This window comes from Moschus berezovskii, chromosome 5 (assembly GCF_049115385.1).
Source record: "Moschus berezovskii isolate FMDL1 chromosome 5, NW_MosBer_1.0, whole genome shotgun sequence".
Classification (NCBI taxonomy): domain Eukaryota; kingdom Metazoa; phylum Chordata; class Mammalia; order Artiodactyla; family Moschidae; genus Moschus; species Moschus berezovskii.
In genome coordinates, this window is record NC_142464.1 from 92,860,689 (window position 1) to 92,876,323 (window position 15,635).

General features: G+C 36.6%; 1 protein-coding gene across 1 annotated transcript in view; it reads right to left on the reverse strand.

The window, feature by feature from the left end:
- Nucleotides 1–15,635, reverse strand: part of CENPC (centromere protein C) — an 83,400-nt gene that overhangs the window by 19,195 nt on the left and 48,570 nt on the right. The window contains exons 10-12 of the mRNA XM_055434281.2: nucleotides 12,555–12,819; nucleotides 5,482–5,625; nucleotides 4,256–4,338 (exon numbers count right to left, since the gene is read on the reverse strand). Of these exons, the coding sequence (XP_055290256.2) occupies nucleotides 4,256–4,338; nucleotides 5,482–5,625; nucleotides 12,555–12,819 (492 nt within the window). The remainder of the gene's footprint in view (nucleotides 1–4,255; nucleotides 4,339–5,481; nucleotides 5,626–12,554; nucleotides 12,820–15,635) is intronic.

Here is a 15,635-nt window from a genome sequence, read left to right on the forward strand (position 1 = left end):
ATTATGTTTACAGTATAATGTAGTCTGTTAAGTATGTAAAAGTGCTATGTCTAAAAAAAGTCAATGTATTTTAAATACCTATTGCTAAAAAATGCTAAACATCATCCTGAGTCCTCTGTAAGTCAGAATTTTTTACAATAGTAACAAAGACCACTGATCATGGATCACCATAATAATAATGAAATATCACATGAATTATCAAAACAGACACACTAAGTGAGCAAATGCCACTGGAAAAATGGTGCCAATAGACTTGTTTGACAAGGAGTTGCCATAAAACTTCAATTTGTAAAAAATGCAAAATCTGTGAAGCACAATGAAACAAAGAGCAGTGGATCCAGGGACTGCCTGAATAAATACAGAAATAGATAAAGATGTTTATGTATGTACAGTGTACGTGTGTGTGTGTGCCTCTATTGCCTATCTCAGTCCACTGAGAGCCTAGAAGCAGTAATATCCCAGTAACAATGAGCAGTACTAGTAACCTAGTACCCAGATCTAAGTTTCTAAATGTCATTCCTCCACCAAGTTCCTTTGGAGAAGTAACTGATTCCAGAGTAGAGACAGTGAAAAGAGTCTGGAACATCTTATGCTAAAAAATAAAAACATTAAAAAAAAAAGAAACATGACAAAAGACCACAAGGACCAGCTGAAAGGATGCTTCCTCCTAGCCAAATCTGGCACAATTTGAGTACCAGAACAAATGATAAAGATTACAACCCACTGAATAAAACAGAACCTAGTAATAGTCTGTAATAATATAAATAAATGAATAATGAATAAATAAATGTTTAACATGCAAACTAATTAATAGAGAAAGAATTAGGAAAATATAAAATAGTAATTTGGTACCATCATTAGTGAATTCAGGTGGGATTTTTCAAAAGATATGAATATTGGTGTAGAAGTTTGAAAAGGACAAGTTATTAAAATAGTATCACAATATCATTCCACAAAATACAAATTACCAAAGAGAAAAACCCTATCTGAGTGCAGAAACCTGAAAGACAGTATCTTGAACAGGTGATGAAGATTAAAATCACCAGTAGAGGATGGGTCAGCGCTGCTGCTGCTGCTGCTAAGTTGCTTTAGTCATGTCCGACTCTGTGCGACCCCATAGATGGCAGCCCACCAGGCTGTACTGTCCCTGGGATTCTCCAGGCAAGAACACCATTTCCTTCTCCAATGCATGAAAGTGAAAAGTGAAACTGAAGTCACTCAGTCGTGTCTGACTCTTCGCGAGCCCATGGACTTCAGCCTATCAGGCTCCTCCATCCATGCGATTTTCCAGGCAAGAGTACTGGAGTGGGGTGCCATTGCCTTCTCTGGGGTCATCACTATATACCTCCTAACATGATGCACAAAAGCATCATTTCTGTCAAATATGCATGGCTCACATCTGATCATGAAGGAGTATTAGACAGACTCAGGCTGAAGGTCAGAGAAGGCAACCCCTGGGTTAGGAAGATGCCCTGGGAGAGGGCATGGCAACCCACTCCAGTATTCTTGCCTGGAGAATCCACACACAGAGAAGCCTGGTGAGCTACAGTCCAAAGAGTCACAAAGAGTCAGACACAACTGAAAAGACTTAGCACACATGCATGCACACAAAAAGTAGAATTATCTTTTTTAAGCATCCACAGAAGAATTATGAAATTCTTCCATGAGTTATGTGTTCTTAGCATATTCAAAGAATTAATAATACAGGCCAAAGTTATCTAGAACAATGAATCAAAACTAGAAACTGCAAACAAAAAAACAAAAAACACAACTGCATATTTAACATATATATCAGTATTAAAACTAAGCAGAGGACTTTCCTGGTGACCCAGTGGTTCAGAATCTGCCTTCCTAGGCAGGGGATGCAGGTTCAAGCCCTGGTCAGAGATCTAACATCCCATACTGCAAAGCAACAAGCCTGCACACTCCATCTACTGAGCCCGTTGGCCACAACTAGAGATCATGTGCCACAACAAAAGCTTGCCAATGACTCAACGAAGATCCCACGTGCCACAAACTAAGGCTCGACAAAGCCAAATAAAATATTAAAAAAAGAAACTAAGCAAAGAATGTATATTCATCTTTGGATCAATTCATATGATGATAATTGGTATCACCATTTTATAAATAAGGAAGCTGAAGCTAAGAATACTTAAAAACCTTACTCAAGATAACATAGCTAAGTGGTAAAGCTAGACTCACTTCCAGGTTCCTGACTATGGAGACCAAGCTCTTGATTAATGTACTCTTTTAAATTTGGGGCAAATAAAAATGACCACTGAAATTTAGAGTATACAGCAGTAAAAACACTATTAAAACAAAATTTTTTTTAACTAAAACTATACTCCAGAATTGACAACATCCACTGGATCATGGAGAAAGCAAGAGAGTTCCAGAAAAACATCTATTTCTTCTTCATTGACTATGCCAAAGCCTTTGACTGTGTGGATCACAAGAAACTGTGGAAAATTCTGAAAGAGATGGGAATACCAGACCACCTGACCTGCCTCTTGAGAAACCTGTATGCAGGTCAGGAAGCAACAGTTAGAACTGGACATGGAACAACAGACTGGTTCCAAATAGGAAAAGGGGTGCGTCAAGGTTGTATACTGTCACCCTGCTTATTTAACTTACATGCAGAGTACATCATGAGGAACGCTGGGCTGGAAGAAGCACAAGCTGGAATCAAGATTGCCGGGAGAAATATCAATAACCTCAGATATGCAGATGACACCACCCTTATGGCAGAAAGTGAAGAGGAACTCAAAGGCCTCTTGATGAAAGTGAAAGAGGAGAGTGAAAAGGTTGGCTTGAAGCTCAACATTCAGAAAACGAAGATCATGGCATCTGGTCCCATTACTTCATGGGAAATAGATGGGGAAATAGTGGAAACAGTGTCAGACTTTATTGTTTTGGGCTCCAAAATCACTGCAGATGCTGATTGTAGCCAGAAAATTAAAAGACGCTTACTCCTTGGAAGGAAAGTTATGATCAACCTAGATAGCATATTAAAAAGCAGAGACATTACTTTGCCAACCAAGGTCCGTCTAGTCAAGGCTATGGTTTTTCCCATGGTCATGTATGGATGGGAGAGTTGGACTGTGAAGAAAGCTGATCGCTGAAGAATTGATGCTTTTGAACTGTGGTGCTGGAGAAGACTCTTGAGAGTCCCTTGGACTGCAAGGAGATCAATCCTGGGTGTTCATTGGAAGGACTGATGCTGAAGCTGAAACGCCAATACTTTGGCCCATGTGACGAGTTGACTCACTGGAAAAGACTCTGATGCTGGGAGGGATTGGGGGTGGGAGGAGACGGGGACGACAGAGAATGAGATGGCTGGATGGCATCACTGACTCGATGGACATGAGTTTGAGTGAACTCCGGGAGTTGGTGATGGACAGGGAGGCCTGGTGTGCTGTGATTCATGGGGTCGCAAGCAGTCGGACACGACTGAGCGACTGAACTGAACTGAAACTCCAGAATATTCAAACTCTTTACCAAATAAAAAGTAGAAAAATAAATATAAAAAGCATTCCACTTAGTAGAGAAAAACAATAAAAGTAAATCTAAACAGAGGGAGAAAAAACTATTTAAAAGGAAAAAGAATTAGTGAATTAGGCAAGAAAAAAACGTATAAGAGATCATATGTCAAGCACATTCTTTAGGGGCATAAAAAATTATAAAACTCTTTATAAAGAGGCATTTTTAAAACTTCAACATTTAGCTTCAGTAATCATCAATATATGGCAAATCTTGCTTCATTTATACTCTTATCAGCCTGACATTTTAAAATACTGGAGCAGGCACCTTAAATGCCAATTATATTATTATGTCCTACTTCAAAGAAAGGACTATCACTCATCTTACACTTTCTCTTTCTCTTTCCCTCCCTCCCTCTCACACCCAGTTGTAAATCTCTAACCATAAAATAAGGCTCTTAAGGGTAGGTACTCAATACATTTTTGCCATAAAAATGTCAGTGGTGATCATTTAAATGAAACACAACACAGGGACTTCCCTGATGGTTAGTGGCTAAGAGTCTGGCTTCCAATGCAAGGGACCCAACTTCAATCCCTGGTCAGGGAACTAGATCCCACAGGCTGCAACTAAGTGTTCACATGCTGCAACTAAGATCCAGTTCAGCCAAATAAATAAATAAAATAAAAGATATTAAAAAAAAAAAAACACAGCACACCTTACTCCATATCCATAATGCTATAAAAATCAAGATAGTAGAAAATAAATCATAACTTACTCAAATTTTCCTGAACTACATTATCATCCACATCTGAATTATTCTTTCCAGAAGTTAAATAATTCTTGAGTCGAAAAGGTCCACTTAAAAAAAAAAGGAAACCACAAAATTTGTGCTTTTGTAACATATCTATTTAATATATCTATCTTTATGGTCATTTTTCTCCTAAAACTGCAAAAGGCTTTTTTCTTATAAAACCAGTAATGATGTTATAGGACATTAAGAATATACCTACTTGATTCATAAAAAAAAAGTCTAAAAATCTACAATTTAATCCCACATTTGATTTAAAACACAGTAACAATGAATTTTACAACCTTTAAACTAACTCTTGATTCAGAGTTACACATTTAAGTTAACTCAGTAACACACTTTGATTAAAATCAAATTGTTAGAAATAAAAATTAGAAATAAATCAGCTTATCTTTTTTTAAAACTACCAGCAAAAACAAGTAATTTAAAATTGTTCAGAGATGACTTGGTTTATCCCAGTCCTAGATCCTTGTCCTCCTATTATGAGCCCAGGACAGGCCTAGTAGTCAAGGGTTCTCAAACAGTAAAGAAATCTTAGTTATCCCTTTAAAGTCTGAAAATCTGCTATATTTTACCATTCCTTCATTTTGAAAAAGGGTTTATTACTTCAGATATTATGAGAGTAGGGTAATTTGGTTTACTCGCTGAGTATGCTCTCTTTAAACATACAGCCACAAATTCTTAGATAACGCTTCTTTCAAAAGGTACAGCCCAATTCTAACTCCCTTCTGAGTATGATATAGACTGAGTGACTTGTTTCTAAACAGAATAATATCCAAGACTTCAAAGACTAGGTCATGAAAAGACTATGATCTCTGTCACAGTCACACTTTCACTTGGATCATCTGCTTTGTGGGAAGCCAGCTGCCTTATGGAATACCCCAGTGGAGACAGCCACATGACAAAGAAACTCTGGCCTCCAGATAACAACCGTGAGCAAGCCACTTGATAAGTGGATCCTCTATGCTCTAACCAGGCAAAGGACTGCAAAATAGATAGATATCTTGATTGTTATACCTCATAAGAATCCCTGAGCCAGAAGTAGTCACCCTCAGATTTCTACCACAGAAACTGTGAAACAATGTTTGCAAGGCACTAACAATATTAAAATGAACCTTTGGGAGTAATTTGTTACAGTCAATGCGTAACAAATATAGTGAGTAAATCCTATTATCCTTAGGACACATGCATACCTTCCTTCCAAAACTGAAGTCCCAGGCTCTCCAGAATCCAAGTTAGACTTTTCTGGTGTCGTGCATGTATATACACTCATTTGAGACTTTCGATGAACATTTTGTGCAGCCATACTATCTTGATTCTTTGAGCTTCCTGTATCTCTATGAAAATGAAAAGTCTGTAATTGCTCACATTTCTTCAAAAATTAGTTCTTCCATAAACATAACACAAGTGGGTAGACAATACAATAATGACGAATATCTGATAATCTTGTTCAGGTCCTAAAACTTAACTAGTCCAGGAAGGATATCTGATTTTAGAATCTACTAAAAGTCTTAATTTTAAAAATTCTGATAAATGATAAAGACCTGACCTAACTAAGATAGAAGTGACTAACTGGGAGTAATTACCTACAGGCAGCTTATCATATAGGAAAGTGAAAGTCACTCAGGGGTGTCCAACTCTTTGCAACCCCATGTCCATGGAATTATCCAGGCCAGAACACTGGAGTGGGAAGCCTTTTCCTTCTCCAGGGGATCCTCCCAACCCAGGGATCGAAACCTGGTCTCCCACACTGAGGTGGGTTCTTCGCCAGCTGAGCCACAAGGGAAGCCCAAGAACACTGAAATGGGTAGCCTATCCCTTCTCCAGCGGATCTTCCCAAGCCAGGAATGGAACTGGGGGTCTCCTGCATTGCAGGTGGATTCTTTACCAACTGAGCTATCAGGTAGTTAATCTATCACAGTTTTTGCTGAAAATCCTTAAAGAACTGAAATTGTTTTCTTTGATATCTCTACCCCACCTCCTGACAAACAGTACTGTTCAGAGGAACGTAGGCTCACCTCTTTGGTAGCTGCCAACTAGTTAGCTTACTGCAAATATATGCAAACAAGAAACATTATTCCTAGATTGTATAATTCTCTTCTCTCACATCTCCCTTACAAATCCCATGTTTTGTTTCTTGACTCAAGTCTACCAGCTTATTCTTATCATTTGTGGGGATAAAACTGCAACACAACTAAAGAGCATACAAACTTCTGAGTATTCTTTGATAATTTATTTTTGGAGTTTCTAGTCTCCCTCTAGGTCCTACCATCAATCAAAACAAAACAAAAGGATTGTTACAGAATACTATAAACAATTGTATACCAACAAATTAGATAACCAGAGTAGAATGGACAAATTCCTAGAAACACAAGAATTGCCAACACTGATTCAAGAAGAAAATAATCAATTTCAAAAGACTCAGAGAAGAAATCAGTAGAAAGAAAACTGCCCAGATGATTTCACCACTGAATTCTACCACTATTCAAAGACTTAACATGACTTCTTCACCAACTCTTCCAAAAAACAGAAAAGCACTTCCCAACTCATTTTATGAAAACAGTGTTATCCAGATACCAAAACTGCACAAAGAGATCACAAGAAAACTACAGACCAAAAGAAAACAAAACCCCTCAACAAAATACTAGCAACATAAAAACAGAATTACGTATCATGATCAAATAGGATTTATACCAGAGATGCATGTTTGTAATGAAAAAAAGTATTGCATGGTCACCTCAATATACTGATGCCAAAAAAAAAGCATTTGACAAAACACATTTTTTCACTCTAAAAAACACTCAACAAACTAGGAATAAAAAGGAACTTCCTCAACCTAATAAAAGGACATCTACATAAACCCCACAGCTAATAATAACATATTGAATCGTGAAAGACTGGATGCGTTCCTACTGATTAAGAACAAGACAAAGAAGTCTACCATGCCACTCTTATGAGCCCAGTATTAAAGACTTTAGCCAGAGCTATAATGCAAGAAAAAGCATCCGGATAGGAAAACAAAAATAAAACTATCACTATTCACAAATGACATTCATGATCTTTTATTTAGAAAGTCCTATAAAATCTATTTTTAAAAGCTATCAGAACTAATACATGAGTTCAACAAGATTGCAGGATAAAGGTCAACATAAAAATATCAATTGTATTTCTACACATTTGTACTGATCAATCCAAAAGTAATATTTAAAAAGCAATTCCATTCACAACAGCATCAAAAGGGATACTTAGGAATGAAATTAACAACAGAAAACATAAAACTTATATTACAAAAACACTGTTGAGAGAAATTTAAAAAAGATCTAATAGGAAAAACAACCCTGTTCATGGCTCAATAGACACTGTTAAGACAGCAATATTCCTTAAACCAACAGGTTCAAAGCAATCCATATCAGAATTCTGACATCTTTGCAGAAACTGACATGCTGATTCTAAAACTTATATGGAATTGCAAGACTCAGAATAGCCAAAATATTCCTAAAAAAAGAAAACTCACACTTCCCAATTTCAAAACTTACCTCTAACCAATGATTATCAAGACAATTGGTTCTAGAACAACTGATATGTAGACAACAGAACAAAACTGAAAATCCAGAAATAAGCCCATACATCTGTGGTCCGTTGATCTACACAAAGGGTTCTAAGACTATTCAGTGGGGGAAAAATGTCTTTTCAACAAACAGTTATGGGACAACTGAACAGTCTCATGCAAAAGAACAGGGTTGGACTCTTTACAGCATATACAAAACTTAACTCAAACTGGATCAAAGAATTAAATTTAAGAGCTAAAACTACAAAACTCTTAGAAAAAAACATAGGGGTAAATCTTCGTGAACTTGAACTGGACAAAAAATTCGTAGATATACCACGAAAATACCAACAGCAACAAAAGCAAGCACAGACAAAATAGATAAATGGGACTTTATCAAAATTAAAAACTTTTGTGCTTCTGGGAGTAGGAAAGCTTTTGTGTGTGTGTATATATATATATAGTATGTATAATATATATATTTTAGAAAATTTTGAATTTTTGCCAAACCGAAAAAATTTATGACATTTTGATTCCACTTGTTTGACTTAGTATGAATAGAATGCTAGGTTTCTAATTTATATTCACTCAAAACTTTGATATAGTTCCATGTATTTTGGCATCGAGTATTACTGCTAAAAGTCTAGAAAATTTATTATCTTCGAGATTTAAAAAAAAAATTTGAATGAGGATCAAAACTTCTAATCCAATTCTAAGAATATAAAGAAACACTATGTTGTAAAAAAAAAACCAAAAATGGAAATTAACAAGTGATACAGTATTATTAACTAAAGTACAGATTTTGTTTAAATTCACAAAACTTTATGCTACTGCCCATTATTTGTTCTCATACCTTATTAAAGGCTCCACACTGCATTTAACTGCACTGAGTAGTTTCAAATGCATGTAACAAATTCTGGTAAAATCTCTTTTCATTTTTATTCTATTACAAATATTTCCTAATTTTCCTTGTTATGACCTTTTAGATACACTCATCATTTAAAAGTGGACATTTAATTTCCAAATACATGGGATTCTGTCTAAAGTATGAATGAATGAAAGTCACTCAGTTGTGTCCGACTTTTGCAACCCTATACAGTCCATGGAATTGTCCAAGCCAGAATACTGGAGTGGGTAGCCTTTCCCTTCTCCAGGGGATCTTCCCAACCCAGGGATCAAACCCAGGTCTCCTGCATTGCAGGCAGATTCTTCACCAGCTGAGCCACAAGGGAAGGGAAGTTTAAAGTATCCCTAACATTAATTTCTCATTTTTATACTAATTTCCAGTTCAAATGCTTTCTTCTCTGCAATCACCCTCTGTGGTTTTTTTCAGTCTAACTTTATTGAGGCTTTCAATGGCTAAGTTGAAGATCTCTTTTGGTAAATATCACACTGTACTTGTGACATCATACTTGAAGATATGTGGGTTATTTTCAAGTATCTTTTGATATTGATTTCTAACATAATTCCACAAGAATAAAAGAACAGACTGTATGATTTCAATAATTTTAGACCATGAAATTTTTGCACTTTGTTTCACATCCCTGGATATGTTCCTGTGTCTCCTAGTCTACAGCCTATAGGAACTTGAATAGAATTTGTATCCTGCTGTTGTGTGAAAATTGTATAAATCTTAATTATGTTGAATTGGTTCACAGTGGTTTTCAGGTCTACTACATCCTTCTACTTCTCTGTATACTCATTCTATTAATTTTTGAGTTTTTATTGAAATGCCAACTAAAAATCTTAATTTATCCACTTAAAAAAACTGTAATATATAGTGGAACTGTATGTAACCTTGTTCTATATTTTCTAAATTTTCTGTAAATGTGTTAGCATACTTTCATAAATTAAAAAATTGTTTATTTGCAAGATTTTTCTTGTTGATTATTGTCACCTGATGTTTCCCTTTTTAGAGAAGCTTTTTAAGACAGCTTTGACTCTGTTGAGCCTCTCAATTTTATCTTTATTTTTACTGCATTAATACCTGGTATGTATTACGTGTTTTCTTTTCTTTATGATTATTCTGTTTATCTTGCTAACTTCTTAAACTGGCTGTATACTTGTATACTCATTGCTTTTCCTTTTTATGTCAAGTCTACTACATTTAAGGCCTTGGTGGATAATGTTTTCCATAAAAAAAAAATTTAAATTAAAAAGAAAAAAACAACTTGCATGCTTCAAAGAACACCATCAAGAAAATGAGACAACCTAAAGAATGACAGATTATCAAATATCACTTATTTGAAAAGAGACTTATATCTGAAATAAATAAAGACCTCGCAATACAATTCAATTAAAACAAAAGACAATCCAATTAAAAATCCACAAAGGATCTTCGTCTTCACAGAATGAAAATAAAAATCACAATGAGATACAACTTCATACCAATTAGGATGGCTAGAATCAAAAAGCCAAAAATGTTGACAAGGATGTAGAGTCACTGAAGTCAAGTGCTGATAGGAATATAAAACAGTGTAGATGCTTTGGAAAATGATCCTGCAGTTCCTCAAAGGATTAATGTAAAGTTATCATGTGACTCGGGCTTCTCTAGTGGCTCAGTGGTGAAGGATATGCCTGCAATGCAGGAGTCGTGAGTTCAATCCCTGGGTCACAAAGATCCCCTGGAGAACGAAATGACAACTCACTCCAGTATTCTTGCTTTCTTGATGGTGTTCTTTGAAGCACATTGTTATATTTTGATTATCCATTCATCCATTGCTGGACATCTGGGAAACTACCTTTTGACTATTATGAATAATGCTGATAAAAACACCTGTGTAGAAGTGAAATTGCTGAGACATATGCTTATTGTTATTTAGTTGCTAAGTCACGTCTGACCCTTTGAGCTCATGCATTGTAGCCCGCCAGGCTTCTCAGTCCACAGGATTTCCCACCTTTTGACAAGTAAAATATCAAGACAATTACGTGTTTCACCTTCCACATGTAGTAAGTAGACTATACAAATGTCTCAAAGATCTTCCTTTCTATGAATCCAGATACCCAACAGGTTTCCTAAGCAGATACTGTAATAACTATCAACTTTGGATGTTTCTAAATAGTCCCATTATGTGTAAGATAGGGATACTAGATCAAATTCAGAAACTCAACATAAAAACTTTATTTTTATACCTTAGTATTTATCTCAACCCATAGCTAAGGTTTATCTGCTTTGTTTAATAAAACAGTGATTTATTATTATTAAAATAGTGTTTATTATCATTAACACATTCAAGTAAAAACAACTGGGCTAATAAAAGACCTAGGTATACTTCCTTACATGTAAAAATAGAGCTAATACCTATCCTCTCAACCTCTCAAGATTCTTAACAAAAACCAAATGATATAAAGAATAAGCTACTATAAATATGGAAGTCTGACATAAGACAGAGGGAGCACTGCAAATCTTTGGGGGTAAACATACAACTCAGTGAACTATTTATAGAGAGTATGCACCATAATGCCATATAGTAATGCATTTTAGAGTATTCTATCATATATTCACTACATCCCCAGCACCTGCAATTTCTCATACATAATATGCAGTAAGTATTTTTTGAATGAATGAATAAGCAAATGATATATCAAAAAGCAAAAATGCCTAAGAGCAATATTTACTAGGCTGTCAGGACTGATGAGAATTCATTAAAAGCATCTAGCAAACACTTGATAATAATAACCACTAAAATATGTTAAATATTATCATCTTATCCGGAAAAGAATTAATGCATTCCCAATTACTAAAATTGTATTAATCTCTCTTAAAAGAAAGTAACCTGGACTTCCCTAATGGTCCAGTGATTAAGAATCAGTCTGCCAAAGCAGGGGACATAGGTTCAATCCCTGATCTGGGAAGATTCCACATGATGCAGGACAACTAAGACCTTGCACCAGAACTACTGAGCCTGCTCGGTTTTGTAGAACCCGAAAGCCACAACTAATGAAGCCTGCTCACCCTAGACGAGGTGCTCTGCAACAAGAGTAGCCAACACAATGAGACGTCTGTGCACAGCAACTAGAAAGTAGTTGTCCCTGCCTGCTGCAACTAGAAAAAGCCCACGCACAGAACTAAAGACCCACCACAGCCAAAAAATAATTAATTACTTAAAATAAAAAAGAAAGCAACTCAAACGATACACTTAAAAACAAGATGGGGACTTCCCTGGTGGTCCAGTGGTTAAGAATCCAACTTGCAATGCAGGGGACATGGGTTCAATCCCTGGTTGCAGCACTAATATCCCACATCTTGCAGAGTAACTAAGCCAAAGCACCATAACTACTGAGCCCAGGTGCCACACCTCGAAAGTCTATACACCACAACTTTGATGCAAAGAATTTATGACAAAACATCTCCTGTGCCACAACTAAGACCCAATGCAGCCAAATATTTTTTTTTAATGATTAAGATGATAAATTTTATGTTTTTATCACAATTTAAAAAAAGGGATTGTTAGGTGACAATAACACCTACCTTATTAAATTTATCATCATACCTCATGTACTATATATTATTCCCCATTTTAATATGAGTAAACAAATTCAGAGTACTATTTAGCCTGAGGGGTCACCCAGCTAATGACACACCATGGACTTACTACCAGATCTGTCAGACTGTAGACTCCTTTATGCTAATATTGCTTTCTATAAATGATTAAATAACAGAGACATTTATTAAGTGTCAAACAAAAATAATTACTTTGTACATATAAGAGACATTACCCAGAAGGATTAGTATTTTTCTTCTTAGCCAGGTCTGCTTCATTGCTTCCCAATGACTCATTCTGGGAACCACCAGAATCTTTAGCATATAAAACCTTCTGTGCTCCTGAGCTGCCTTCATTAGCTCTCTTCTGCTTTTTAAATGGAACAGCTTTTTTTCCAATATTCTTAGATGACTGGTTTGTTTTTTCAGCAGGTGGTTTTTGTCTACTGTCATGATACACTGACAGTTCATTTCTTACTGAAGAATTACTAGAAAAAGAACCTACAGGATCAAATGATAACATAAAGTGAGTATACGTTTGATTATCTGGTTCACTAAAATATCAATATTATTTAAATTTTTCATGTAAACATATACATTCACCGCAATCTCATAGTAATCTGCATTTATTTTCAAGTTAAATTCATAAACCATTCAGCTCTTCACTTTATAGATTGTTGTTGTTAGTCACTAAGTCGTGTCTGACTCTTTCCCAAGATCAAGGTCTTTTCCAATGAGTTGATTCTTTGCATCAGGTGGCCAAAGTACTAGAGCTTCAACTTTAGCATCAGTGAATATTCAAGGTTGATTTCCTTTAGAATTGACTGGCTTGATGTGTTTACAATTTATTGATATATGGACCAAATCTTTTAAATTGATCACAAGTTTTCAAAACCATCCTCTTTGGCTCTGCCCACTATTCTTCTTAACATCCTGGTATTTCCCGAAGTCCCAGTTTCATCTTCTCACTGTGTACTTTCTTTGAAGGATCTAGCTATACAGAACTTTAATTACTGTCTATATTGATATAATTATTATCTACATGCTGATATCTGTAATATTGACCTACCACTCTAGTTTTATTTCCTATCTTAATGAAAAGTGTCACTATCTCAGATATATGAGTCATCTGAGACTCCTGCCCCAACCACAAGCAATCCTAAATCCTGTCACTCTACTTTCTTTTGAACTGAAGTCGCTCAGTCGTGTCCAGCTCTTGTGACCCCATGGACTATAACCCACCAGGTTCTTCCATCCATGGGATTTTCCAGGCAAGAATACTGGAGTGGCTTGCCATTTCCTTCTCCAGGGGATCTTCCCAACCCAGGGATCAAACCTGGGTCTCCAGCGTTCAAGGCAGATTCTTTACCTCTGGGCCACAAGGGAAGAATGCTTCTCAAATCCTCTTCTTTTAAGCTCTGCTGCCTGTCATTAGCAGGGACCTTTATCATTTCTTATCTGGATCATTAAAACAGCCTCTAAACTGATATCCTTTCTCTACCCTTGCCATTCTTCAATGCATTCTTTACACTGTTTTAAGAATCATCCTTAGAAAACACAAATTGAATCACTACAATCTGGTTAAAATTTTTTAGTGATTACCCATAGCTTAAGGATTAAGTTCAAATATGTTTAATTCTAATTTATTACTACATCTAAGTGCTTTTTCATTAAGCGTAACTCAACACTCTTCTCCAAATAGACAAATCAAAAACAGGCAGCAGTACTGAACTATTTGCATTTTTCCAAAGCACTGATCTTAAATAGTAGTCCCTAGACTAAAAAATCAGCATCACCTGCGAATCTATTTGAAATGCAAATTCTCAGGCCTTAGCTCAGACCTACCAAATCAAAATTTTCAGAGTAAGATCTTATAATTTGTGTTTTAATACCTCCCCCAGATAATTCTGACAAAACAATTTTAAAATGTTAAACTCTCAGCACCAGATCTCTACACATGATACTTCTGCTTCAAACTTTCCATCCTCTTTCCTCACCACAGCCAATCACTTAGCTTGCTCCTAATCATCCCATCTTCAGGAAGCCTTCTCTACACCCCAAGGCTAAATTAAGCAGCTCTTCTCAGTTCTTTGATAATGTTTATCTGATACATGCAAAGAGCCAACTCACTGGAAAAGACCCTGATACTGCGAAAGAGAGCAGAAGGAGAAGAGGGCAGAGGATGAAATGGTTGGATGGCATCATCAACTCAACGGACAGAAGTTTGAGCAAACTCTGGGAGACAGGGAAGGACAGGGAAGCCTGGTGTGCTGCAGCCCACCGGGTCACAAAGAGTCAGACACAAATGAGCGACTGAACAACATACAGCTCATTGTCTACTTACCACTCTCTTCCAGCAGACTAACAATCATTAAGACCAAAGACTCTGATGCTGGGAAGGACTGGGGGTGGGAGGAGACAGGGACAACAGAGAATGAGATGGCTGGATGGCACCACTGACTCAATGGACATGAGTTTGAGTGAACTCTGGGAGTTGGTGATGGACAGGGAGGCCTGGCGTGCCGTGATTCATGGGGTCGCAAGGAGTCGGACATGACTGAGCGACTGAACTGAACTGAACTGATCTTTATATTCCTAATGTCTAAAAGCAGGGGCAGGATTGTGGTAAAGCAAGAGTAGCCCTAGGGTGGTAAATAATTTTTCCCAGTTTTATTGATATACAACTGACAGATATCAGTTATATATTGATATATAACTGATTATACAAGTTTAAGGTGCAAAACACAATAATCTTATATAGTATATATTGCAAAATAATTATCAGAGGGTACATCTTAAAAGTTCTCATAAAGAAAAAAATAAAAATTCTAGGGTGTAAAATTTAAGAAGGTGTTTACTCCAAGTTGGGCTTCCCTGGTAGCTCAGTTGGTAAAAAATCTGCCTGCAATGCGGGATACCTGGGTTCGTTCCCTGGGTTGGGAAGATCCCCTGGAAAAGGGCCAGGCTACCCACTCCAGTATTCTCGCCTGGAGAATTCCAAGGACTGTATAGACCATGGGTTCACAAAGAGTCTGACACAACTGAGCAACTTTCACTTCACTTTACTCCAAGTCAGTCACACAGCCCTAAGATCAAGTGTCTTCTTAAATTTCCCATTCGAGGTTGCTCATTTGCCTCACTGAGTCCTGGCCCAGCCTAACACCATTCCTGCCCCACCATGGGCACACAATAAATGGTTCTTGCATGCACTACAGGCTTATCAAGAGTAAAGAAATATGGGTTCTGCTGTTTCAAATTCTAGCACAAAGGTCTCTGACCTTAAGGGGAACTGATGCTGCTTTTCTATGCTTCAGACT